At 48.3% G+C, this 25,780-nt stretch overlaps 10 protein-coding genes across 10 annotated transcripts; 5 read left to right on the top strand and 5 right to left on the bottom strand.

The window, feature by feature from the left end:
* Positions 1-1,965: 1,965 nt before the first annotated feature.
* SUI1 (Eukaryotic translation initiation factor eIF-1) lies at positions 1,966-2,716 on the top strand (the record flags this gene model as incomplete). The annotated part of the gene is made up of 5 exons (XM_031147090.1): positions 1,966-1,993; positions 2,186-2,260; positions 2,365-2,457; positions 2,519-2,649; positions 2,702-2,716. The coding sequence occupies 5 exons, from the start codon at positions 1,966-1,968 to the stop codon at positions 2,714-2,716; spliced, it is 342 nt and encodes a 113-aa protein (XP_031007656.1).
* A 409-nt stretch (positions 2,717-3,125) lies between these two features.
* On the bottom strand, positions 3,126-3,680 carry LHYA1_G002111 (uncharacterized protein; the record flags this gene model as incomplete). The annotated part of the gene is made up of 3 exons (XM_031147089.1): positions 3,126-3,362; positions 3,408-3,556; positions 3,584-3,680. The coding sequence occupies 3 exons, from the start codon at positions 3,678-3,680 to the stop codon at positions 3,126-3,128; spliced, it is 483 nt and encodes a 160-aa protein (XP_031007655.1).
* A 216-nt stretch (positions 3,681-3,896) lies between these two features.
* On the bottom strand, positions 3,897-4,438 carry LHYA1_G002110 (uncharacterized protein; the record flags this gene model as incomplete). Its single annotated transcript, XM_031147088.1, has 2 exons — positions 3,897-4,319; positions 4,376-4,438. The coding sequence occupies 2 exons, from the start codon at positions 4,436-4,438 to the stop codon at positions 3,897-3,899; spliced, it is 486 nt and encodes a 161-aa protein (XP_031007654.1).
* Positions 4,439-4,656: 218 nt separating this feature from the next.
* Positions 4,657-5,574, top strand: LHYA1_G002109 (uncharacterized protein; the record flags this gene model as incomplete). The annotated part of the gene is made up of 2 exons (XM_031147087.1): positions 4,657-4,867; positions 4,940-5,574. 2 exons carry the CDS (start codon positions 4,657-4,659, stop codon positions 5,572-5,574), a joined length of 846 nt encoding a protein of 281 aa, XP_031007614.1.
* Positions 5,575-6,226: 652 nt separating this feature from the next.
* On the bottom strand, positions 6,227-7,669 carry LHYA1_G002108 (uncharacterized protein; the record flags this gene model as incomplete). The annotated part of the gene is made up of 3 exons (XM_031147086.1): positions 6,227-7,242; positions 7,294-7,359; positions 7,408-7,669. Coding segments are annotated over 3 exons (1,344 nt in total), but the record flags the coding sequence as incomplete, so codon positions are not given.
* An 800-nt stretch (positions 7,670-8,469) lies between these two features.
* Positions 8,470-8,899, bottom strand: LHYA1_G002107 (uncharacterized protein; the record flags this gene model as incomplete). The annotated part of the gene is made up of 4 exons (XM_031147085.1): positions 8,470-8,507; positions 8,605-8,659; positions 8,729-8,774; positions 8,838-8,899. The coding sequence occupies 4 exons, from the start codon at positions 8,897-8,899 to the stop codon at positions 8,470-8,472; spliced, it is 201 nt and encodes a 66-aa protein (XP_031007610.1).
* A 7,256-nt stretch (positions 8,900-16,155) lies between these two features.
* On the top strand, positions 16,156-17,005 carry cia30 (Complex I intermediate-associated protein 30, mitochondrial; the record flags this gene model as incomplete). The annotated part of the gene is made up of 2 exons (XM_031147084.1): positions 16,156-16,231; positions 16,287-17,005. The coding sequence occupies 2 exons, from the start codon at positions 16,156-16,158 to the stop codon at positions 17,003-17,005; spliced, it is 795 nt and encodes a 264-aa protein (XP_031007611.1).
* A 2,479-nt stretch (positions 17,006-19,484) lies between these two features.
* apc5 (Anaphase-promoting complex subunit) lies at positions 19,485-21,924 on the top strand (the record flags this gene model as incomplete). Its single annotated transcript, XM_031147083.1, has 3 exons — positions 19,485-20,229; positions 20,277-20,370; positions 20,427-21,924. The coding sequence occupies 3 exons, from the start codon at positions 19,485-19,487 to the stop codon at positions 21,922-21,924; spliced, it is 2,337 nt and encodes a 778-aa protein (XP_031007612.1).
* A 339-nt stretch (positions 21,925-22,263) lies between these two features.
* Positions 22,264-22,929, bottom strand: cox13 (Cytochrome c oxidase subunit, mitochondrial; the record flags this gene model as incomplete). The annotated part of the gene is made up of 4 exons (XM_031147082.1): positions 22,264-22,300; positions 22,384-22,391; positions 22,453-22,682; positions 22,767-22,929. 4 exons carry the CDS (start codon positions 22,927-22,929, stop codon positions 22,264-22,266), a joined length of 438 nt encoding a protein of 145 aa, XP_031007613.1.
* Positions 22,930-23,245: 316 nt separating this feature from the next.
* On the top strand, positions 23,246-25,434 carry apn2 (DNA-(apurinic or apyrimidinic site) lyase; the record flags this gene model as incomplete). The annotated part of the gene is made up of 4 exons (XM_031147081.1): positions 23,246-23,285; positions 23,370-23,440; positions 23,498-23,630; positions 23,678-25,434. 4 exons carry the CDS (start codon positions 23,246-23,248, stop codon positions 25,432-25,434), a joined length of 2,001 nt encoding a protein of 666 aa, XP_031007606.1.
* Between the last annotated feature and the right edge of the window lie 346 nt (positions 25,435-25,780).

Genomic DNA, 25,780 nt, shown 5'->3' with positions numbered 1-25,780 from the left:
TCCTGCTTTCGTCTTGCCAACCGCCAGTCTAGGGCTGAAAGAAGGATTTCAGGGCGAGCAGTAATTAATGTGGCTTCTATTAGTGAACACTTGACTCTCGAGGGGGTACTGTACGGAGGTAAGGTAGGTACTTCGTACATTCGATTGGACCCCTCGCGCACATCGATCGTCAGAACCGGCCCGGAACGTAAAGGGATGGGCTGCAAGGTTTATATTCTTGAACATATGAAATACGGAGTAATGACTGTAGCACACTTGCGTAACTCCAGATATCATCCAATCCAGAAGGATGCTATCGTATGGCGGTTCTTGTCGTACCTAGGTAGTGAAAAGTGAAAAGTGAAAAGTCAAAAGTCAACTAAAGAAATATCCAAGGTCTATGAAGATGTCAACGACGATAGCTGGTTCAGAGCCGGCGGGAATCTTTCAATCCTCTCATCCCTCGGTCAAGACTCAAGAGAGGCATTCGGTTTCAACAGTTGCGGGGCGGGGGCACCCGATAAGCTTGTGGGGCATCAAGTCAAGGGTCCGATCCCATGCCATGGATGGATGGGCTTAGACTCAGAAGGCGGGTTGAGATATTCGCGTACGCCGGGAACTTATCAGTACTAGTCATATTTATATCCCAATCATCTAACATTGACATTATGAATTGGTAGCTGCCACCAAAGCTTAACATTTGCCAACATCTAAACCAACCCCATCAAATATGTCCACCAAGAAAGATATGAAGAGGGCCGACCTCAGTAAGCATGACAACATCGCGCAAGAACCTCAGCAATTGCTAATCCCTCCCAACAGTAATCCCCTATCAAATCCCCACTGCAAAAGAAGGCGGCGATATTAGCGGAACATTGGGCAGCACATTGCCAATGGCAGCGATGTTCACAAGAAACAAGTTCATTGGATGGTATGTGGAGCTCGAGGAGGGGAAGGAGACGGGTTCTGACTGCTCCTAGGGCATCTGTTGTGTTTGCGATTCAGAATTGGCTGGGCGAGAGCGCAGACACCAAGAAGACTTCTTCGCAACCAGCCTATTTCTCCGTTGGAATGTCTTGTGAGTACTGAAATCTTTCGCACCAATAACCCTGGAATGCTAACGTCTACGCTACAGTGATGGCGCTCGTTGTTGTAAGCTATACCTTCGATTCCTCCTACGCTGGGCTAATCCAAACCAGACTTACCTCCCTATGTTTCTACCACCGCCAGGAACTCCAGGACAAGGCACAGGAACAGAGGCACCCGCAGCAGCCCCCCTGGTTGGGATTTAGATGGAGCATGCGTAGGGCTTGTATTATATGGGAGAGAATATACCCGCTGTTACATGTATAATCTAGCTTCGAGCTTGGGCCGAGTTCTAGGAGTTAAGAGTTAATAGGAGCATAAAATTACAGTCCCTGTCACAATAGCTTTGGTATAGGTGCTGTTTCTCGAGAGCAGATTATCCTCTGATGTTCTGTTGGTGAAGAGAGACACCAACCGCATTTGGAAGGAGCCTTCCCTGGCATGGTTCTTTGTTATGTCACCTCGTACCCCAGATATTGAATTAGTCGACGCAAGACATTATGGAAATTAATGTACTCGTGATGTTGTAATACTGAGCCTCCCCGCCTCTCGCCCCTAGGTTCGAGTCAACGGCTTTACAAGCATGTGAATCTAGATATCTGGACCCCAGATTTTGACCTCAAGGAGTTGGCGGCTCATACTCGCCCATCCCATCCTCCCTTTCCACGTGATCTGCCACTAGCTACTTAGGGCGGGGTTTGAAAGACGTGCCGCCGCAGTCATTATTCTGATTCACGACCGACATCTTCCACCGACTCTTACAACACAATCCACAGACACTCTCTGCAACAATCTCCACTCTCCATACTCTTTATACTCTTGATATCAACGGCAACCTTCGCCCACCTTCTCTATCCCAATACCAAAAACAGCCCAAAGTACCCGTCAACACTCGAGTTTATGTCAATCGAAAATTTGAAAACCTTCGGTATGCCCTTTTCTTTACTTGCCCCTCCTCCCAGATAGCCTGCCTGCGAAGACAATTATACTCGAACACTATCGTGGGTTTGGCACTACTCCAAAGGCGAGGCCCTGTCGGTCTCTTCTTTTTGAGGATACCCAACTCGAACCTTATCGCAAAATCCGTCCGAGTGGCACAGCTAATATTTCTTGCATATAGACCCCTTCGCCGAAGCCGATGAAGACACAGGAGAGACCAAGCAGTCGCAGAATTACATACATATCCGTATTCAGCGTGAGTTCATTTTCCACCCTCCCTTGGGCGTTGTGCGGCGCACACAACCCCGCGTCTGACCGCCTTGGCTCGAGATAAGCCTGCTGACCTGTCTTCATCAACAGAGCGCAATGGTCGCAAGACTCTGACGACTGTCCAAGGTCTGCCCAAGAAATTTGACCAGAAGAAGATCCTTAAGGTTATCAAGAAGAAGTTCGGTATGTAGTTCCCCAACCCTAGCAGCCTCGCGGGGAAAACAAGGGCTAACATCAAGAGTAGCTTGCAATGGCACCATCGTTGTCGACAGCGAGATGGGAGAGGTGATCCAGCTTCAGGGCGATCAGCGCAAGGATGTACAAGAATTCCTCACCGACAAGACTGGACTTGAGCTTGATGCCAAGACCATCAAGGTAAGCACGACTACTTCCCGATTCCGGTGTACTACTAACACTTACTCTTCAGGTCCATGGTTTCTAAACCCATCGAACCCAAGTCCCCACCAGCCTTCGCCATGAGGAGCTTCGATAGAAGTATGACAGCATCAGATTTTCTTTTCAACTTCTTGCCCTGCCTCTTCAATCGAATGGCTGGGTCGAATTGATCGTTTACGTTACGGTTCGATATGGGGCGTTCGATGATACCCGCATTCTTTATAGAACGCACAGATGCATGGATTTGGCATGGAGGGAACGGTTTTTCTATTGTCCTACTATGACACCAGGATTTGCATTCACTAGAATAGTGTATTAGTTGAGAATACTGGTGGCTCTGGCTTTCCACAACAAGGACCGGGCATCATCAGTATGTGCACTGGCAATCCGGAAATACACATCATAATCATATTCCTCCTGAAACGTGCTCGAATTTCAAATATGTGACGTTAGCGCTACAAGTCCCTTCCAACCATTCCAATCATTCCAACTCCTATCTTAATGTATTCCCAACACTGCTTCGCAATCAAAAATAACCGAACAGGAGGATCATTCGCTCTTGAAAGATGAAGCTGCAACAAAAGGCTGACCATGCTAATGAAACTCGCTATTGAAAATACAGAAATGGAATGGGAAGTCTCTTTTAAGATTGCGAGACGTGGATGCGTGACGTGATAGAGGAACGTCAATGTCTAATTTGGTCAGTTGTGACACAAGAGGGAGAGAAGAGGCCTTACGGTTGCTATGCTTATCCATGCTGGTAAGAGGAGTCTTGGGTCCTCGGAGCCGCCTGAGAGATAGAGGACCCAAGATGTTATGTAGGCATTGACGGAGTTGATTGTGAGGAGACGGACGAGCGTTGCTGGAGTTGTTAATTCTTTTGTGTCTATGGATTATGAGAAATATAGTGTACCTTGGGGTGTATAGTTCAAGAGCCTAATGAGCCATATTAGTAAATGATAATGAATCCTCTTCTTAGGCCTCAGGGGGGAACCATACCAGCGGGACATAAGACAGTCCGTAAAATAGAAGGATAGATACGCCGATGCACAGCACTTCAAAAGTATCAGCAATCATTCATTCTATCGCCTCCCCTCCCCTCCCCTCCCCTCCCCTTTCCCTCTTCCCTCTTCGAACCCCAATTGTCCAGCGGCGATATCACTTAACCCCAAAACTAGAAGCAAGAGTACCATACCCAAAGAACCGCCAAAAACACCTCCGTGACCCTAAACCGTCTCTCCACACTCCAATGTCCCGCACTGCCAACCTCCTCCTCCAGCAACAGCTCCCCCATAAACGTAAGCGCACATCGTAAGCCCCACCATGCCGCCGGCGCCGTGCTCAGCGCCCTGCAGAACAGCAGCGGGAAGTGCCAGTGCTTCTCGACTCCTAGCAAGACGGCGACGCGCGGGTGCAGCACCGAGTCTTTGCGCTCGGGGTCCGCGGGGTGCAGGTTCGGCGGGAAGGAGGGCGTGTAGTCGGGTGGAGGTGCTCGTGGTCGGCGATGGGAAGCCAGAGTTCGGGGTCGTTAGGGCATGTGCTGCCGCATTGCAGTAGGGGGGATCCCTTTTGAGATTGTTGCAGGTGAGTAGAGAGGGAGGAGGGGAGGAGGGAGGAGGGGAGAGGAAGGTTGGTATGGAAATCGAGGGCTTGGTTCTGGTAGGTGTGGTTGGTTTGATATGTACTGCTTCAAGCGCTAATTTACCCCGGATTCTGCTTGGCTTTGTATTACAGCTATTCTCTTCTGATAAGCAATTGTCCTCGACATTCCATTCGAAAGTTTTTCTGTTTAAATAGAAGTGGAGTTTGAGATCTTATTTGTATTATCCAAAGTCCATTCATTTCAATTATCGTCATGGTTATCTCATCATCTCCTGTTGAACTCTCAATGTCCCAAAGATCCTAGTCCAAAGTTTACCCGAACAGCTTCAAAAAAAAGTTCCGTACCGTAATGTAACGCCTCCTGGATCACCACAGCATCTCTCCATGGCGCACCTTCTACGCCGACCCCTCTGCTCAGCAGTGGGCGCCTTCTCATCCTCGCCCTTACCACGAAGATGTTTCTCTCAATCCGCTCGACTATGCGCCGGGGCCATCCAACCACAAATGATGAAGCCAAAAGTAAAGGCAGAGCGCAGTATGAGAGTGATAACTAAAGAACAAACAGAGGTCCCTCTAGACGTCGGTCTCTTCCCTGGTACTTGACCATTCCCCTCCCTATCCGATCTCCTGCTTCCCAATCACCTCTAACAACCCGCGCCCGCAACAGCAACATTCATCCTCCCCCGATTCTCGCACCGTCCCTCGATCTTCAGAGAACCAAGACAGCATCTGAAACTCCTCTGGCGCGGCTTCCGCTTCTACCTCCGCGACTGGGTCGGGTGTGTCGTATTCAAATTCGCAGGCCCCGAGCCTGGGTGGTTCGGCCGCTCGTTCAAGATCGCGCGGAGCAAGATCGTGCCTACAGCTTTGGCGCTGCATAAACAGATGTACACTTCCTTTGCCGAGGGAGACATCGCCGCCGTCCGCAAAACCTGCACAGACGGACTGTACGAAACGCTCCGCGCTCGGATTGCAACTAGGGGGAAGGGGGAGACGGTTCACTGGGAACTGGTCAAGTATAATAGGAGGGCGAAGCTGGTTAGTGATCGCGTGTCGAGGTTTCCTATTGAGGGTGCGGGCGCTAGACAGTCTGTGGTGCGGATTCGCAGTGACCAGAGGTTGACGCGGTGGAGAGGGGATCAGATGGTGGAGGGAAGTGGGAAGGTGAAGAGCGTGGAGGAGTTTGTGGTTATTCAGAAGAGGTATATAGGGTGGAAGGAAGAGGAGTGGATGGTTTGGGGAACGACGTATGAGACGGGGATAGAGGATGTGGAAAATTGGCAGAAGGACAACTTGATATAAGTGAGGGAAGTATGTTAGAGGGAAGGAGGAAGTGTACATATAGATGCATGGGTCAGGATGGGAAAGCATTGTAGAGTACATGTACAAGATAATCATAGATGAGAGGGAGATGACAATGTATAAACTACTCTACTTCCACCCCGGGATTTGGACGGGGAATGATTACTTGCAGATGCAGAGTGTGCCAAGCCTGTCCATAGTGAGTTCGACAACCTGAAAAGACCGGATGCACTGAGAATCTGCGAGTAGCTTGCAGATTTTGGCTTGGTATTCAGGAAGCATATGGTACTATATATGCAGTGGATGAAGGAAGACCGACTATTAATCGAAATTTTGACAAGAGGAACTTTGTGACAGTATGCATTGTGTTTAAACAATATTGAGCTCATCAAAGAGGGTCGAGTTTCAAGTAATCGAGATTCAATTCACGTCCAGGAGAAGATGCTTTTGCGTAGGAGATGAGTGTATCAATAAAAGGCAACATGTTATCTAGAAATGAAAAGTATCTAAATCAATGCAATCAACGTCCCAAATTACGACAGGTCTTTAGAACCTACGAAACCTTCATGAATAACGACCCCTTCACTTAAACCGCCCCATTCAAAAGTCTGGCTCCTCAACCAAGCCGTCCTTCTTGCTGCGGAGAAATTCTTCAAAAGAACTTGCCCTTATGATCGACCGTGACAAGCCCGTCTCTAGCATCACTGTGAATCTCGCTACTATCAGCATATTCAGGTGCTCCCTCAACCCTCGTATCAAGATACGCTGGACGATCCAACGCATCAAACCTATGTCCTTTAACCTTGGCCGCCACAAACTGGAACGAAAGCCGAACACACAGTGCCCCGAATCCCCAAAGCAGCCCACCAACCGGGGCAGCGACAAACGCACCGAACACGCTCCAGTCATTGGCGTACAGCCCGCCTTCGAGAAGAATGAGATTTGCACCGTCTTGAGCGTTACCAAAGTAGATGGTGCCGAAGATGAAGACTGTAATAATACCGCCCAGCCCACCGACTACAACCTCGAATCCGCGCCACCAGTAGAACTTGTCGCTCAGTCCGAGAACAAGGACCGGGATGGAAGATGAAGAAAAGAGGTCGGAGATTAGGTAGATTTGCAGAATGTTTGGAGCTTTGAGAGCGAGCACTACCACGGGGAAGATGATTGCTACGACAGCGCCGCGGATCCACCAGATGTTGAGCCTGTTGCGGAACAGGTCATTTGATGCTGTAGAGACCATGGCGGATTGGAAGCTGTCAAAGGCAGCGGTGCTGAGGGAGACCACCATGACGAGGACGATGCCTACGGTCCATGCTGGGAGCTGCTCGAGGAGGTAGAAGAAGGCGATGCTACCGTCTTGGTCGGGGTTGGTGGGGTCGAAAGCTCCGGTCCAGGTTGCGATCAGACCAGTGGCACCAACGAGCGTGAGAATGATGAGGGTTGCGACAGCCGCAATGGAGACACCGATCCACAGATCTTTATCAGTCTTCGAGGCGAAAGTCCTGATCCAGAAATTGGAGAGAAAGAAGTCGTTGGTTAGGACTGCTACGGGAAGGATGTAGAGAAGCTGCCATCCGAGTAGACTAGGCTTAGTGAGGCCAGAGGAATCGATCAGGCTTTTGTCAATCTTGGTCTCGACTCCAATGGTGATCGTGGCGATGATTACTAAAAAGATTGTAAGTTTAAGAAACAAACGATGATTTCTTGGGAGCTTACTCAAGGCAATAACCATGGCACCTTGAATGTTATCGGTAATAAAGGAGATCTTGAACCCCCCCAGAGCTTGCAAATGTTAGCTCCCGAGTCGGAATGCATCTGGGACATTCTCACAGGTGTATATAGTAGTGACAGCACACTCAACGATAACCATTGGAAGACCATCCATCCCAGTCAAAGCATTCATAATCTGTTGCAGGGCCGAGAGCTCGGCGACCATATACAGGAACATGGTGGCCAGCGTCAAGAAGCTGATATACAGGGAAGCAATCAAGCCATAACGCTGTCTGGTCCATTCTGTGAGAACGAAGCCTTCTGGACATTTTGATCGGATGATCGGTCCAAGATAGGCAAATATCATGAGAGGTGCTGCAGACTGCAAGTCGTCATAGTTAGCATTGCTGGAAGGAGACGAGATAAAAATTCGAGACGTTGAATATTAGACATTCCGAGACATTAGAAAACAATATAGACTCCCGGCTCAGATGAGGAAACAAATTACTTCATTCGCAACGTAAAGGCCTTGGTGTCTAGTGGGGAAAAACATCTAGACATGAGATGCATGGCGACTTGCGATGGATAGAAAAGCGTGTTGATTTATAACACGCCAAAGGGGGTGGGGTATCAAAAGTCGATGAAAATGAGAGAGTTGCTTACAGTTATAGCATAGACAACTACACCCTGGACACCAGTGATCGTTGCAAGTTGAGGATAGGAGAAGAGAATCCCTGATCCGAGAGCTGTAATGGGTAGCTAAGGTTAGCTATCATGTTTGAGGGGAAGGAAAGGGGAATCTTCAAAGCGGCAAACACTTTCCCACGCAAGCATGATCTTGATCGGGTATAAATAAAACGGTATGATCTCAGCTCCGTCTCCACAGGGTCAAGGAGCTCTTCTATGGAAGGTGAAGGTGGCTTCTTGACAGCTGCATAGACTTCGCACCCGTAGTGAAGCCGCGCCAGTCTTTCTCGGTCCTCTTCTCCATCACTGCTAATGTAACCAAACAAAAGCAGCAACGTCGAAGAATACCGAAGAAGAGCTAGCGTGTTGTTTGAATACGAACCTCTTCACAAGTCATCTTCTCTCCAGGACTCTCATCCAGGTGCTTTGCGCTACTGGGTTGGCGCATTGATATGCTGCCGCATTTGCTTGATTTGAGCACGTTGTTATTATGTACTAACCAGAAGCAATGAAATTCAAAGCCAGAGGGAACGCTGTCTTTCGTTAGCAAATATTGATTAAAAAAAGAGGTTGCGGTGTGATTCTGGAGCTCATAGCAGGGAGATGACAACAAGCTCGACCGTAAAAAACAACGCGGGAAGAAACTCTGACCAGTCTGCGTTCTGTTACTCGAAAGGTATTCGCCCTGTTGGCACAATCAGTTTCAATGTTCAGGTAGTACGCGTTTAATAAAAGGATCGTGTATGAACTCTACCTTTGTTTGATGTCGAAGTCGCCATGCGATGTAGCATCCGAAGACTCTGGAAGAAGATCAGCCACGACACGGTAGAGCAAGACGGGTGAGAGTGCTCTCTCAGGCATACAAGAATGCTCCGTATGAGAGGTAGATGATGGCATTGCTAGCCGGGTGGGATGGTTGACCCATCTTGTCTTAGAATTGTAGAGGGTGCTATTGATAGCTTGACAGCGGTTCTTGCGAGGATCGCCTGTTCAGAATTACTTTGAAGGAGGAGCAGAAGATCAGGCGTTTTTGAAGGTTGGATCAAATTTCAAGAAAAGAAGCTCCCACATCAACAAGAATAACAAGAGGGGCTAGGAGAGCTAAGTGGGGTCACAGGAAGCAATATGATTGGGCACCAGCAGAAATGGCAGGCCTGATTATGTACATCGGTAACACTATTCCCACTGTAGTCGTAGCACCGAATGGTCGAAGAAATGGGGGGTTGTGGTGCACGTGCCCCTTCACTAGCGAGGCATTGGAGGGGTACTGTACTGTACGAGTACTATACAGGGATCACCACCATTTTCAAGCCTTCACTTGTGGCATATGCATTAGATCTGCGAGATAATTAGTCCCAACTTATTGAACCAGCCCTTGAAGAGCTCAGCTAGGCAGGTAGGCTATAATTCTCATTCCATTGGAAGTCCTTTAACTACATATACCAGTGCCGGCGAAATCATACATGAGAGTTTTTTTCAAGTCACAATAGGAGGCAAGGCATCTTGAACTCATCTTCAGATTCTTTTTAGCTATTTCACTGTACATCCCTTTTTCCATACTGGTAGCAAATTTGTGTCTGAAACCCTATCTATCCTATGACATTCTTGTCCAACCGGAGCAAGAAGGTCGAGGAAGCTTGGGTGTCTATTCTGTAGGTGCCAGGCGAGGAAGGCAATCATTAACAGGCCGTGACATGATTGAAGAAAAACATGAAGCTACATATATGTGCAAACTTTTGTGGAACAACTATATCCTTACTCCGAACCTCTCGTGTCGATTACATGAAGTGTGCAACGCGTCAACAGTGGGCTGTGACGATGAGGGTATCTCCTGTGACAAACATTACATGAAAAGAAAAGTTAATGCCGTGAACGCGTCATGAAGAGCAAAGGTGTGAGATGCGTCGAAGTCGGAAGCTCACTGAGACTCAAGAGCGGACTCAGGGCGCCCAGCAGGAGTTGGAGTGACGGATCGATCAGGTTGGCCAGTCGCGCTTGCTGGTGGCGAGTACGTTGTTTGGTAGATGGAGGGCGGCGAAGAAACCTGCTGCTGATGGCTGGCTGGAGTGTATGAGCCGTACGATGGAGCTTGATACCCTCCCCAGTAGTATGGTTGAGCCTGGGGCCAGTAAGCCTGCTGAGCAGGGCTGGCAGCAGCGTAGGATGGGCTGTAGTAAGATGGGGAGGTGTACGGGCTAGCAGCATAGTAGTATTGGCCGTTGCCATCAGTGTAGAGAGCTGTTCCGGACGAATAATTCATTGGGCTAGATCCACCATAGAAGCCATATTGAGAAGGCGACTGAGGAGCCATTGGAGAGACTGTCATAGGAGAGACTGTCATGGGAGAGACAGGAGGCTCAGCACGAAGGCGGGCTGGAGAATCGTCCTGGACACGGTTGCGGCGAGGAGGGATGGCACCCTTCTGCGACACACGGATTGTCTTACCGTTGATTGTGAAGTTGTGCTGTGGACATGTTAGATTCATTAATTGACAAGGAACACTTCAGGTAAACCAACCTTGGTGCCCAAGATTCTGGTGACTGAATCCCAAGAACGGAACTCGATGAACCCAAAGCAGACGGTTTCATCAGGGTCATATCTTGATGGGGTGATCTTGATGAGAACCTCGACAATGGGGCCAAATGGCTCAAAGAGCTCTCGGAGCTGATCTTCGGTGACATTAGAAGGAAGAGTACCCACGAAAATTGAAGACCTATCAGCATGATAACGGTCAAGGTAGGCTCTGTCAGCCGGATCTGAACGAGGTGGAGTGGCCATGCCAGCAACTGGTTGCATCCTGAAGATGTCGTTGGCGCGGAATGCCTGTGGAGGTCAGCGTCAAAAAGTCTCATGAGGTGTAAGGTACTGTAAACTACTTACATTAAAAGCATCCTGGCCCTCATCATACATTTCGAACTCGATAATGACGCCTTCATTGATATTAAGTGCGGCACGCTCAACGTTGGAGACAGTGTAACATGAAGTAATCGTTCCATAACGGGACATCATCTTTCTGACTTCTTCTGGGGTAACGATGGGGCCGTACTTGCGCTCGACGAAGAAAAGACCTTGTAAGATATTAGTAACAGTAACCTGCGGACAGGAAATTGAAGATAACTCACGATGGGCCTTGGCCTTCTCAGTGCGGCATGGGCGACCGTTGATCAAGCGTCCTCTGCCCTCACGGATGGCGCGCTCGGCATGGAGAAGGCTCTGAATGTGGTTAGAATGGATTTTTGAAAAGGAGCACAATTAACTTACGGTGTATTGGCAGAAAGCGAATGGCATCTGCTTAGTATCACGACGGATCTTGACAAAGACGACACCATACTCGCTGAAGATCTTGGTGACTGCGGCTTGAAGAGCCTCCTCAGTCTCGGATTGAAGAAGACTTGAAGGTTGTTAGCTCGGAGTAAGACACCGGGAAAGACTCGACTTACTTGGCTACGAAGACGCAGCAAGAAGGAGGAAACCTAGCCTGGGAATCATTGTCGGTAATGACTTCGTAGCCAATAAGGTCGCGAGGGCTCTGTCCGGGGGTTCGGATACCGTTGCGCTTGGTGGCATCACGCTGAACTTTTTCATGCGATGGGGAAGAGGCATCATCGGAACCATCAGAGATGGATGGAGAGCGCCAGTTGCCATTCATGCGACCGCGACCGGCCTTGGGGCCAGTTGGAGTGCGCTGGTTGGACTGGTTGGAGCCTGAGTGATGGGGGGAGGAGCGGAAAACATCATCTGATTCTGTCTGGGAGCCCTTGATGATGAATGGTGGACGGTACCTGTTGACGTATGAAAAAGATAATTCAAGGTGAGACATTTTGACTTACGCTTCCTTGCTTGGGGAAAAGCCCTTGCTTTCATTGTCCTTGGTGGTATCAATGGAGTAGGTGCCGGATGCCTCGCTCTTGACATCGACAGCTTGCTCATCGCTGATGGTGAGGTTGGCAAGATTGGCAATAGGAACACCTCCTACATATGTTGTTAGTTTGATGAAATGATGTCTTGAAATGTGAGGCTGAAGTGTGAAGTGAAGTGAATTGATGTGAAGTAAAAGTGAGGTAGACTCGTCTGAAGTCGCGTTGAGTAGGCGAAAACGGGTCATTCGGTCCCCACCACAAAACCTTGATTTTCGGGAAGGAGCGAAGGAGAGGAGAAGAGGCAGAGCGGTATGATGGAACGCTGCTGGGAATAAAGGAGAATAATTAAGGGATAAGCTCCCGGCCACATTTTGGGACATGAGATAACAAAAGTTCTCAGAGGACTCGAAACATGGGAGTCTTGGAATGGATTCTTGAAATCGGAGTTGGCGAATAGAAAGAATGAAAATGGGCTTGACATACCAGAAAGACCAATGGAAATGGTAAATTCTGTAATGTGATCTTGGAACTGGGGTTGAACCTCCACTGGGGAGGCTGGGAAACGTGTTTGTATGCTTGATGCTTGGACGAAGTGTGTGTGATATTTTGAAAGATAGAAGAGTGAGGGTATAGGAGTTGCATGCTCGGAGGAGGGAACGCATAGAGGCGCATTGATTGCCAGGGGGAACAATGAAGATGTGCTGGGCCCGAAGTGACTGGATCGAAGCGATTTCGCCGTCGAGGGAAGGAAAACCGCTTATTGTGGGTATGCTGGTATGGCAGGAGAAGGAGGAGGAAATGGAGATATAGAGGAAGAGGAAGAGGAGGAAGAGAAATGTCAGGAACGTACCGCTGCTAACACCAGACACCAGACTCTGCGATTCATCACCAGCATCGCTAGCAGCGCTAAAGCTTCCTTTGGTGCAAGACATGTTGCTTGATGCTTGAATGCTTGAATTCCTGAACGAGCATAGAAGTGGGAAGGAGCTGTAATGAGGGAAGGAAGGATGTAGTGGTGTGGTTGGGGTTGGCGGGCGCGAAGAGCTGGGAGAAGGTTGGCGTTGTAGAAAAGAGATTGAAAGGAAGAAGGGGAAACAGGCAGGGTAGCTTTTATGTGCAGATGTGGATGCGGGGGGGGTGGGCAACGCGCTGCCGCTAACGAGAGTCGCGCCGAATGTGTCTGTTGAGTTGAGTCGAGTGCCTCGCCTTATCGCCTTCTGGCCTTACCTATTCCTACGAATAGTTGGGATGAAGCAGCTCTTGTCGCGTTGCTAGCCATCATAGCATGGGATGACGATCAAGAGAGAGGGGGGGCATTAGCCCAGTGCTTACTTGGGCACCAGACAGATAAAGTGGGCGGACGGCATGGGTTTTGGAGCATCATGGCTACGTTACCTTATGCCGTTGTATTTATATGTACCGAGAGACACTTGAAGCACTTGAGGAGATGGCAGCGCTTGTTCATGTTATTGCATCTTCTGGTTATATCAAATTCAGCTCCAGATTCAGTGTAGCCTGCCTGACATTGATACCCTCTTCGAGGACTTTTTAGCTGTTGCCCATACTTATATTTGCACCAGAGAAGGCAGCGCATAGCCGTTTGTATCCAGCACGATAACAACCTGACTAGTATATTGTCTCACAATAGGAAAACAGCACGAGCTGGTGGGGGTGGCTAAGAGCTTGTACTTGTATACCAAACTACGTCCGCGTGCCAAGTAGCCGCTTTATTATGAGGACAAGTACAGTAGCAGAACTAGATAAAAGCAATACCATCTTGAAGCTGTCGTGAATGCAGTCAGCGGCTATGCGCACTGACATGGGATTGCCATAGTAAGGTATGGCAAATGGACAGAGCAGAGCCTTCAGAGGATATCCTGTTTGCATCGCCAAGACAGCCAATGAGACATTCTTCGGACTTGGTCCGATCCGAATTGCTTCAAGACGGGAGGGGTCATTGACTGCTTTGCTTCTTAGCACGCGTCATGACTGCAAATGCAGAAAAAATTGCTCAATCTTCAGCCACAGTTTTGCATTCAATGCCTGGACCGGTTCTTATCTTCTTTGGAGCATGATGTTTTATGCAGGATCCGCTGGTTGACAGCACAAAGAGTAATACCAAGTGGGAACAATTGAGATTCTTTCTAGTTGGCTTGCACTTGCTTGGATGCGTATCACTACAACACAACGAAGCATCCCCGAATCCGACGTATTGGATATTCTCCCTTACGAAGAGATCTTGCTAGGTGGCGGAAGGGGGCTCGCCTAGTAGCCCCCTTTTTGTTAAGGCCTCTTGAATGAAAAGTTGGTGTCATAGGCCGGGTCCATGTCTGTCTAGTGCTACCATTACCCCTGTACTAGTAGAAGTTGGGGAGAGAGCGGTTTGCAGGTTGTGTCTCATTCATGACTTGGCTCTTGCTACGAGACGCACAGAAGGCGATGATTTACTGTAATTGCAGAACAGAGCAACAAAAACTGCCAGTACATAATCTCTAGAGGGAAATCTAGGAGAACTTCTCCATTTGTGTTGAGTAGAGTTGGAAAGGAATAGTAGTGCTGAAATCCCCCAAATTTCTATAACGAAAACCAAAACTACCTACCTAGGTAGGTAGCGCTCAATGTCCCACCAAACGAGGAAAGTCATGCGAAATAAACACTCTGTGCTGGATCTTTTCAAAGACCAAGAATACAGTCTTTCCTGGGTAAAGACTCGCCAAGATCCAAGCGTATCTTGCTGCCTAGAGTTTTAATTTGATACCAGTGTTGTGGGCGATTTGTTGACATTCCTATTGTCCACTGGCGGTATTGTCAAGCGACCCACTCTAGTGTATACATGGCAAAAAGTTTATCCGCCGGAATTTGACTTCTGCCATTATATCATTACGATAATGGATTGAGATATCAATTCAGCACCCAGCTGAACATTCTGTAAAGGTCCGGAAATAAGACTTCCACCGACGAAGTCACATGCAGCTAGAGCGAAGGAGCTGTACAGATGGCATTAGCTATCAGGATTGATATATCAAAAAGGAAAAACGCACCGAAAACATCAATCGTTCATGTGAACTCACGCTCAGTCAGGCGTATGTTCTGTGTTATAGATCCTGCGACCTATCTTGATGTAGACGACGAGAGGTGGTGAAGTGGCCAAGAAAGTGGGCAAGAACGTGTTGTGTTTTTTCCTCTTGCAGCAAAGCTAGAAAGTAGTGGGCCAGGGCTAGCGCGGGACGTACTTATCTGAGACTCTCTTTGTTGACGCACAAGAGTGCGAAAACTTCGTTCCGGTCCGGGATATGAGAAAGTGTACGTGGGGGTTCAGAAAAGTGGTGCGTGGCGGTCACGACCATCAGCTTCTGAAAATTCCCTTCCTGGCAAAGATCGGAATGCGACGACAGCAGGATAACTCCAGACATAACAGGATTTGCGAATCAACAGACCCGTCTACGAAGATCAGGCAGTCCTCTCTCATACAACTATCGACTTTCATCGGCGATTCAGCGAGCGAGCCCTGGCATAACAATTTCTCGAATTTATGATCCACAGACTCGAAGGGAAAGTAGCGTCAGAGTGCACCAAGTACACATTCGCAAGCAGGTCCAAGCAGGGAAATGAGGAATATGCACAATCAAAGAAGGAATTGCGAAGGGAAATACCGGAAGACTGTATAGGCACGAACACAGCTGGTTCAATGGTACAAGATGCAAATGGTGGTTGAAAAGTTGCAGAATAGAAGGCCCTTGGAAGTTCATCAATACCCTCATTTGATATGAGTGACTGGGAAGTGAACGTCTCGCCGTACGTTCACTTTCTTCCCACGGGGGGAGCGGGGGGCTGCTTCACAAATTGAAATAGCAATGCACAAGTCGTCTCAGATAGTCCATAGATCCAAGCCACTCCTTCGTTGAGTTTTTACCAAACAAATCACTTCAATCTGACCATCCAGTCGTCCTGTCAAGAGAGCATTTCAGTACTCAGTAAGAAGGACTGCATTGAGAGCTTGACATCTAGCCGGCTAGGTAACGATGATGTACAGAAACAGAACGCTGAAGCACTGGACAAGAAGTTACAAGATAAAGGGCCAATTAATTCAATAACATATAAACAAGCAATCCCTCCAGTCAACCATATGCTGGCATTGTGACATTTCTGTTCAAGTTTTGGTTAAAGTCTCGTCCGATGTCGTTGGAAGCAGTGCAGTTTAAGGAGTGCGCTCGGACCTTCTGTTGACCAAAGAGTCAGGTCAAGCTCCTCAGATACTGTACCAATATGGATTACCCACCTCATAACATCATCGAATTTTCCAAAGGAAAAAACAGCAACAATGAGGGCTACACCTATATTAAATCGAGGCTTCATGGGCCGAAGTCTCGACGAGTTCAAAAGATTATCTTTGTTCGGTACAATTAAATGTCTCTTCAAATTTCCCCAAGAAATACTGACCAAGCTCCAAAGCATTAAGAGCAGAAGGCGTATCCCGCGCAACGAGACCCTTCCCCCTCAAAGACTTCCACAATGCCGAAGAAATCAAAAGCTGTAAAGTGATGTCCGACAAAGACATTGGCGGCTTCTCTATATCCAATTTAGACTTCATTCCGCCCTCCACAGATCCTAAGCCACCACCCTCCGAAAACAAGAACGGCCACGCCAGGTTCCACGGCAAGATATCAATCGAGCTTCCTGTCAACAGACCAGAGATACAGCGATCCGGCTTTGCAGCCTGGCGCACATACGATCGCCCTTTCACTGTATTTGGAAAAGCATTATGGGACATGGATGCCTACGCCTTCCTGGCATTAAGAATCAAGAGCGACGGTCGGAAATACTTCGTTAACCTCCAAACCGAGAGTATAGTACCTACAGACATCCACCAACACAGATTATACGCACGGCGACCAGGCGAATGGGAGACGGTATTAATCAAATGGAGCGACTTTGTGCGGACGAATCATGGCGTTGTGGTTGAGCCGCAGAGGGAGATGTTGAAGCAGAAGATCCGGACTGTAGGCATTGGTCTCATTGATAGGATACCAGGGAATTTCGATTTGAGTATTGAGAGAATATGGGGGACGAATAAGGAGGAAGAAGAGCTTTTCAAGGAAGATGACCGGTTGGAGGAGGGGCAATTAAAGAGTAAGCATGGGGCGAAGATAAAGTGGAATGAAAAGTCGTAATTGTAAAATACGTCAATACAAATGTACAAAAATCCGAGCTGCACCGGGTCTCTTGCATTCCGCATTGTCTTGAGTATCATGGGCAAATAGGAGGATGGACGTTAGCGGATATGATAATAGAGAGGAGGCGTCAAGGTATGGAGCAGATCCTGTTTTTGGAATCGCAAGAGAACTAATCTCATGGCAGTCTATTGTATTGAGATTTCCCTTGGGGCTAATAATGAAGCATCGTGGCAAGGAAAGCACGCTCTTACCTCTTTCCGTTTCGAGGTAGAGGTGTCGGACTTCACCCTTCTCTCTTTTCCATTTGGCTCTCGTGCATAACCAACTCAAATTTTGCAATATTTGGTAGTCGAAGGATAGGATGATATTGTATCATTACTTATTTCAGAGATGTCGCCTTCCATTCCACGGAGTATATCGAGGCGCATTCTCCCCCCTGACCGGCGACGTTTTACACACAGGTCCAGAAACGCGCTCAATATGCTCTCAAGCTAAGTAAGTGATTTTGGAAAACGGCTCTCAATACTGATGCTTCTCAGCAAGAGCTACCAGATGAAGACGGATTCGTTCACGCGGTAATTACATCCAAGGACAATTGGATTACAATGGAGCGTGCCGCCTAAGAGACGGCGAAGGGATTGGCCGTAGATAAATCACTCTTCATGAAATGGACCGACTCGTACTGCCCGAGTCCAACTGTTGAATCATCATTTGTGAGACAGTCTCCAGAATATAGATTTAGCTCTGGTCATCATCACTCATCCCAAGGATACAAATATGTACAATATGCCCGCAAATCATCCAGCCGTTATCGGGATTGCTCGCCTGGTCAGAATTACAGAAGCGAACTCAGCCGGAGACATTCTAGCTGGTCGTCTCCCAGAGACTTCCTACGAGGAGGCTACTCCAACTCTCCTAATAGCTCTCGAAGTCCTTTCCATCAAACCCACTGTCGCTCTGAATACCACAAAAAGGGTAGGGGGCGACGAGTTGGGCATTGGCGTAAATGTCCGTTCGCCCCTTCACGGCGAAATTCGAAATGGACAACTGGACAAGAAAATACTCTATCTCCCAGTTCAAGAATAGTCAAGGAAGAGTGGCGTAGAATACCACATTTGCCTAGCCCGCCGGATTCGACAGCTTTCTCGGGAGGCACGCAGAACAGCCCAAGGCAGATCGGGGTAGATGAGATTTTGAGGTCAATTTACAAATTGACGGCTACAGATCTAAGCGGGGGATGTTCAAATTTTTGTACCCACTTGAATGAAGGTCATTCGTCGAGATTGCTCTGATATTATGTTAAATTATGCTCTTTGGAGTTCTTTGGAGGACTGAAAGTAGGAAGGAACTTTCCAGAATCTCAGTCCCCAATTCAGGTGTGTTTTCATCCTTCTGCGGCTATGACTCCCTCCTCCTCAAATATCCAGCAAGTCTCTCTTCTCCCATCGCAGACAAGAAGCTCACAACCCCCATACAGAACTGTTATCCTCTTTGACTCAAGTCTTGGACACCGTATACGAACAAACTGCTTTCTTGTGTGGTCTAAGTGCTGTTTGCACACTTCGATCTTCCGGAAGCGGCACTGGCAGGTGTCGTATGTTTCGATGGTTTGCTGACACATTTTGATTTCGGTATTGGATGATGAGATGGTCAGTCGTTCGTGCTAAGAAGGATATAGATTGTTGGTCTTTGCCTATGAAAATTTGCGCGTTTCTCAACGACGTGTAGGGGCTGGTGATTGTTATCCGCAGCTTGTGTTATTCATGGATCTGGCGGATCGTTGGATAGCCCGAATATGCCGGAAAAACTCACCAGGGATTCAAGGGCTAAAGGCATTTGGAGAGTGAAAGAAATTATAAGTATTTTAGCAGTGTTATACTATTTCGTTATAAGCATGTCTGTATGTGAAAAGTGTGAAATACTTATAACAGGAATCTAAACCTTGCAACCGAAATTGATATAAAAGGAAAGAAAAGGAAAAGAAAAAGGACATCATTTCTATACGCAATAGTTTGATCTGTTATGCAAGAGGACGAAAGCTTGCAAAGACGGTAAACTAGATTATCACATAATCAAACATTCCAAAAGCAAAAGCTTCTCGAGGCCTTTGATAGCTAAGCTAAGTGCTCTAATAGACCAGAACTCATATCTGTTATTAGCAGCACATGAAAGGGATTCACACTCAGCCATGCTGACAATAATAGTAACATTTGGCAGATAAATCGACTGACAGGAATTTGCTTATTGTATTACATGACTATCATCTTCAACAGCCTGGATTTCCCCACAACCGCCAATTATGCTTCTCAACTACAGTAGAGTGGCAGCTTTTGCCGAGAAGTCGCGTCTCCCCCACCTCAGCTTCAACGCGCCATCCTCGAATTTCTACAACATCAGATCACGGCCTCATTGAACGTTCCACTCCGAGCATGGAGAACTCATTTCACATTGTAAAGCAAATCAGCAATCAGCCATCATGACACGCTTTTTAACGCCCTCCAAAATCGGCTTGCTGGCTCTCATCGAGCTCTACACAGAAGCCGCCGTCCCAACCGCATCCACAATCCCCATCTTATCCTTCGTCCTCAATCAACTCCTGCCCTCCACAATCAAATCGCAATTTAGAAGTTCTAGTTCTAGCTCGCTAGAATCCCTTCCATTCCTCCTCAACCTCCACGCCTTCGAAACACTACTTGCAGCGCATCCGTCGGCAGCTGGCCTTCCAGGCCGAACATTATGGGACAAGTTCCTCGAGAAGCTGTGGGGGATTGATAGTCTGAACGCCTTACATGAGTTCTTTGCGAACAGGGCATTTCTGCTCGCGAAAAGCCCCGAGGAGATTAAGAAAGATGGCGAGATGGGGATCCCTCCGCCCTCCCAAGACATGATACTACTCTCACGGACGTCGCCATTTGGGGGTTTCATCCGCAGATCGAAGGTCGAATTCGATCGTTTGCGTTTCAGCGATGCGCTGGCACTGTGGATTGCGTTTGCGAAGTGGCGACAGGAGTCGAAGGTTTACTGTATAAGGCGGAATGGCGCGCTGGGCAGGTGGGCTGGGGACAGGGCGTTGGAGGATGGGGAGTTAGACTGGGGACCGGAGGCTACGGAAATGCTGGAACTTGTGGCATATGGGAATGATTTGGACGGAGTGGATGATGGGGGTGTCAGTACGGATGATGTTGAGAAGCTGTTGGAATTCCAGGTTGAGCAGATGCAGAGTAAGTCCATCGTACATCTGCTGTCGGCCAAATACTCACGACTTCAGAATTTGGCAACAGGATACCATACGAAGTCAGGGATAAGTTCAAAAGTATACTCGAGGGTGGCGTGACGGTCCCAAGCTTGTCCCATTACCAAAAGTAAGTTCTTAATATGACTATCTATAAACAAAGAGCGCCAGCTGACATGGGTATAGCTTCCTTGATGCTTGGAGAGCTGGCGACTACCCTACATCATTTGATAATCTTCACCGATATTTTGATTATACCATGCAGAACAGAGACCGCCTTTTCTATCAGTATGCCCTTATGAATCTTGCGGTTCTGCAAGCAGACTTCGGTTGTTTTGAAGAAGCTGTTGCTGCAATGCTTGAGACAGTCTCGACTGCGAGGGAGAATAAGGACATGGCTTGCCTAAACTTCGCGCTCAACTGGCTATACCACTTTGGCAAAGCCCATCCCAAATTCATTCGGGGATCCGAGTCTACAAATATGCTCGGAGTTGAAAGAGAAGGCCTCGTTTTCCTCCGAACCAAAGCCAAAGAGACTGGGATGTGGACACTCTGGAGCTCATCATTATTAAGCGAGGCAAAACTGGGCATGTCAAATGGCGAAAGTATTGCAACTGCTTTCGAAAATATGGTGAAGAGTTCGCAGCTCATTGTGGAGAAGAACATGAAAAGCATGATGGGACCACAGATGGCAATGTCCTCTTCGTTATGGGGCCGCTTGGGCGTGTCCCACCTTTCAAAGGAGTACTGCGAGATTTTCCTCAGCTGCCATGCTCGATATGCCCTTTTTGATGACACGTTGAGGTTCTCTTGTCGGATCGCACAATTCCTAGCCGAGAAAGGCCAGTACGATGAAGCTATGAAGAGACTGGAGAGCATGGATGAGAACTCTTTACGATCATGGAAAGCCAATCAATACTGGCTAAAATACCGTGGGATTCTTCGTCTGAAACGGGATCTCCATCGAAACAATCTTGATGGGGCAGATCAGTTGCTTTCACAACTTCTGCAAAGCAGTGGAGTTGATTCTGATCCGGATCTCGGGTTTGAGATCAACCTACTTCATATCGACTATCTCATCAGACGCACCGATTTCAGCCGCGCGTTAGCTAAGATTGAAAACTTAGCCTCGGCGATGAAGGAAGACGGGGATGACATTGCCTTGCGAGTGAAGCTTCTGGTTTTAAAAGCGGGCTTACAGGACAAATCTGGTCGTCCACAGAAGGGGTTTTCGGTGGCGGTGCGAGCAGCAAGTATAGCATGGCGAGCGAGACTCATCCCACTTCTTTGGGCTGCGATGGGTGCCATAGCCAATATCCTCAACTCGCTCTCTGAATTCCAAGCCGCGGCCCAAATCTTAGTCGCCATCATACCTCGAGCGCTTGAATGCGAAACCTTTTCTATGGATGCTCAACTCTATTCTTATCTGGTGGATGCACACATGGGCTTGGCTGGGAAAGCTGATGCTGGGAGTTTGAAGCGGAAAGAGAATCTAACAAGGTGTTTGGAGTTCATTGATAGGGCTTTCGACGAGTATTCAGCGTTGGAAGATATCAAGGGGCAGTGTGAGATGATGGCGAAGAAGGCTACGATTATGAAAGTTGTGGGAGAACCGGTGCTGGCTAATGATTACGCCAGCAAGTATTTGGACTTGAAAAAGGAGGCGATGTTGGCCCAGGCTTAGATATGATACCCATGCTACATAATGATTATGAAACTTTGCTCGACTTTGTTTTGTCTCCAAATGCGGCACTCGTTGGTGGCAGTGAAAACCTCCTTGTTCAGGCCTAACGGCCTTCCCTTTCGGTATCGTTGCTACGTGGAATAAAGATGTCCCAGATCCTGGTGCTGCATTTTACACTCAAGAGAGCTAATCGGTATCACAAAGTTCTTCATGTTGGTTTTGACATCTGATATTGCTCGACTCAATGAAAAATGTACAGTCTGTTTATGCACTTTCCCCACCATTCTGCAAGCCCTCCTACCTACGCTCGTAATCTCCCGCCACACATCTCCATCATCCTTATTCCTTCTTGTGGTAGTTGACATTGTCGTTCCAGCTATTAATCGTTAGTATTGCTCACGCAACATCCCACTACACCAAGACGTCACTATTCGCTCCAGTGCGTTGAAGTGTACTCACAAGATGGTCTGTAGCACATCATTAGCATACATCCACAACAATATCCACGACAGGGCACGAGAAACTCACTTTATCCCCATCCCCCCAACAGAAGTTCCTTGTCCGGAGGTTCTGGTACTCGTACTCAGTCCTCTCCTCAAGGGGCGGCAGGTGCTCCCAATGCGCCCAATGCTCAGTCCAAAGGTTGTACGCATTAGCGCCCGAGATCAACAGGGCCGGGATCACACCACTACAAAGTCTCAACGTTAATCCCTCTCTTCTACCCACGTCCCAGACTCCCTCGCCATTCCTCGTCGTAACTTACTAGATGGAAAGCTTGCGCCAGAGGTCTACCACATGTCAGTCCTGGAGAGAAAGGGGAGCGGAAGGGGAGCGGAGCGTACCGCTGGTAGCAGCAGCGTGGTCCTTGACGGCCTGCCTCTCACGGTTGAAGGCATTGTCCTCGGCACCGGCGAACTTGGACTCTGTGCTTGCGAGACGGCGCTGGATTGTGCGGCGGAGAGCTGGAGAGCGCATGGAGCGCAGCATGGTTCGTTGCGGAAACATTGTTGCTAGTTGTTGTGGTTCAATTGAGTGATTTGGGAGGAAGAGGAGGTTGTCGTACGTTCTTGATTTCGGGGAAGCTCGGTGCCAAGACATCGGGGTCACGTGGTAAGATCATGACATGACCGCTGACTTGTGATCTCGAGACAGTTACGCGACAACTTTTGACGCCGCTTATTGGTGAAAGGTGTAGCGTCGAGGTTTGAGGCTTTATAATCGTTATTCGGCCTGTTTTGAGGGTGTTTGAGTGGAGATGAGCCGTCTGATTGGACTTCTCACAGCAGCAACTCCGTAAGGCAACGCTGCGCTGCCAGCCAGCATGGAACAAAGGCGGGGTTTTCGAATCACGACGTGGAATGGTAGGTTTCCAAGTCGATGAAATCAAAAATATAAGCTAATTGGTGGTAGTGAACGGAATTAGGTATGTATACCGCCACTTGTAGTCTTCCAAGCGCTCTATGCCAACGTGAACCAGGAATCCATTCGGGTATCAGCCATGGCGTCAAGAAAGGACGTTTGCTGTATGTAAAACTAGCTTACATTTTGGAAGCTTCATCTAAACCGTGTCCAGGCTATGTTCGAAATCCTCGAAGCAGACATTGTGGTCATGCAAGAAACGAAGATCCAGAGAAAAGATCTCACGGATGATATGGTTCTTGTTCCCGGTTGGGATGTGTTCTTTAGTCTTCCTAAACACAAGAAGGGTACGCGCCACCGAGAATGAATGAATCACCTTCTGACAATGATCTAGGATACTCTGGGGTTGCAATCTACACGCGAAATGCAGTCTGCGCTCCCATTCGAGCCGAGGAAGGCATCACCGGCATACTCACCCCTCCCAACTCCACGACCAGCTTCCGTGACCTCCCCGAAGACCAACAGATTGGTGGATACCCTACCGGCAGCCAGCTCTCGGAAGCCCCTGTTGATCCTGTGACACTCGACTCCGAAGGACGTTGCGTGATTCTCGAGTTCCCGGCTTTTGTTCTCATCGGTACCTACTGCCCAGCAAATAGTAGCGATGCCCGTGATGACTTCCGAATTGGCTTCCTGAATGCTCTGGATGCACGGGTGCGGAATCTCGTGGCAGCTGGCAAACGGGTGTTTTTGACTGGGGATGTTAACATCTCTCGCAACGAACAGGACACTGCTAAACTGGATGAGCAGCTGAAAAAGCAGGGGATCACGGTGGAAGATTATTTCTCGAGCCCTGCGAGACGAATGTTCAACCAGCTGTTGGTAGGAGGGAAAGTCATTGGTGAGAGGGACGAAGGAAGAGAAGAGTCAGTGATGTGGGATATTTGCCGGTCATTTCATCCAACTCGCAAAGCCATGTACACGTGCTGGGAGCAGAAGATTAATGCTCGACCCGGAAATTTTGGGTCACGAATTGATTATGTTCTCTGTAGCAAGGATTTCAAAGACTGGTTCTGCGAATCTAACATCCAGGAGGGATTGATGGGCTCTGATCATTGCCCGGTCTACGCGGTTTTCAAGGACAAGGTGGAAATTGAAGGAACCGAGGTTGACATTAGAGATCTCATGGGCTATGGCATGTTCGTTCGCGGCAACAGAGAGCGAGAATGGTCTACCAAGGATCTCTTGCCTATGTCTGCGAAGCTGATCCCGGAGTTTGATCGGCGTCGTAGTATCCGCGACATGTTCACGAAGAAGCCTTCCTTATCAACAAAAGAGAGTTCTTTCTCGAATGCTGGTTTATACAAGGAGGAGAGCACTGGCAAGACGACGATGACAGAGGAAATCCCTCGAAAACAAAACCTCTCACCCAACGGACCCCGAGATACGAAAACCCCTCCACCAGTAGACTCTACTATACTATCACAACGGAAGAAAACGCCCATGAAAAGCCCGGCTAAGGCATTTATAGCCAGCCCTACCAGATCATTAGCTGCAAGCTCTTCCACGTCAAGCAATAAACGACCAAGTGAAGCAAGCAGTAGCACAGCCAAACCTCCGAAGCGTGTGAAGTCCGGGGCATTTTCAAAGACAGCCACAACATCTAAAGCGCCACCAGGGAGGGGACAAAGTAGTCTCATCGGATTTTTCAGACCCAAGAATCCACAACCAGCCGAACAAATACAAAGTCAAACTATGTTGAATGAAGATTCCAAGACGACGAATGAGACAGCATCATTTGATACACCCGCGCTTAGGCCAAGTTTCGTGAAGTCGACGGATCCTTCAGTTCAGAATTCAGAAAGCGTGATAGCCAGCAAGGAGGTTGAACCAGCTGAACAGAAAGATATCATTGATCCAATTGTTGCTAAAGAGTCATGGTCGAAACTTTTGACAAAGCGGGTTGTCCCAAAGTGCGATCATGGCGAGCCTTGCGTCAGCTTTTTAACGAAAAAGCCAGGGGTGAACTGCGGAAGGTCTTTTTACATGTGTCCAAGGCCGTTGGGGCCTTCTGGGAAGAAGGAAAAAGATACCCAGTGGCGCTGTGGGACGTTTATATGGAGTAGTGATTGGACTAAGGATGGCTCATGAGGGATGTATTTGGGGCTGACGCAGCAGGACGCGGGAATTTGGTGTCTCCGTGATGGCATCTCCCTCATAAAGGTAAGACTTTAATGGTTTAATATAATCTCTCAATAACAAAAGCTTGCTCACAGACGAACCTCCTTTTACCCCTACATTTGGGACTTGATAGATATTCCGGACTCGGGCATCAAATTCAGGCGACGCGAAGTCATGAAGGCTTGAAAGCTAGAGATATTCTCTAGAGCTCAGGACATCTAATACACTAGAGTACAAATTTGCGGCATTCATTCCCCGTTCCTGTTCCACCCCCTCAACACTCCGTCAGGTGAGGGGTAAAGCTGCGGCAGGGTGG

The sequence above is a fragment of the Lachnellula hyalina genome, assembly GCF_007821495.1.
Source record: "Lachnellula hyalina strain CBS 185.66 chromosome Unknown contig00025, whole genome shotgun sequence".
Classification (NCBI taxonomy): domain Eukaryota; kingdom Fungi; phylum Ascomycota; class Leotiomycetes; order Helotiales; family Lachnaceae; genus Lachnellula; species Lachnellula hyalina.
The sequence above is the reverse complement of the archived record's forward strand: the minus strand, read 5'-3'. Positions and strand labels throughout refer to the sequence as shown.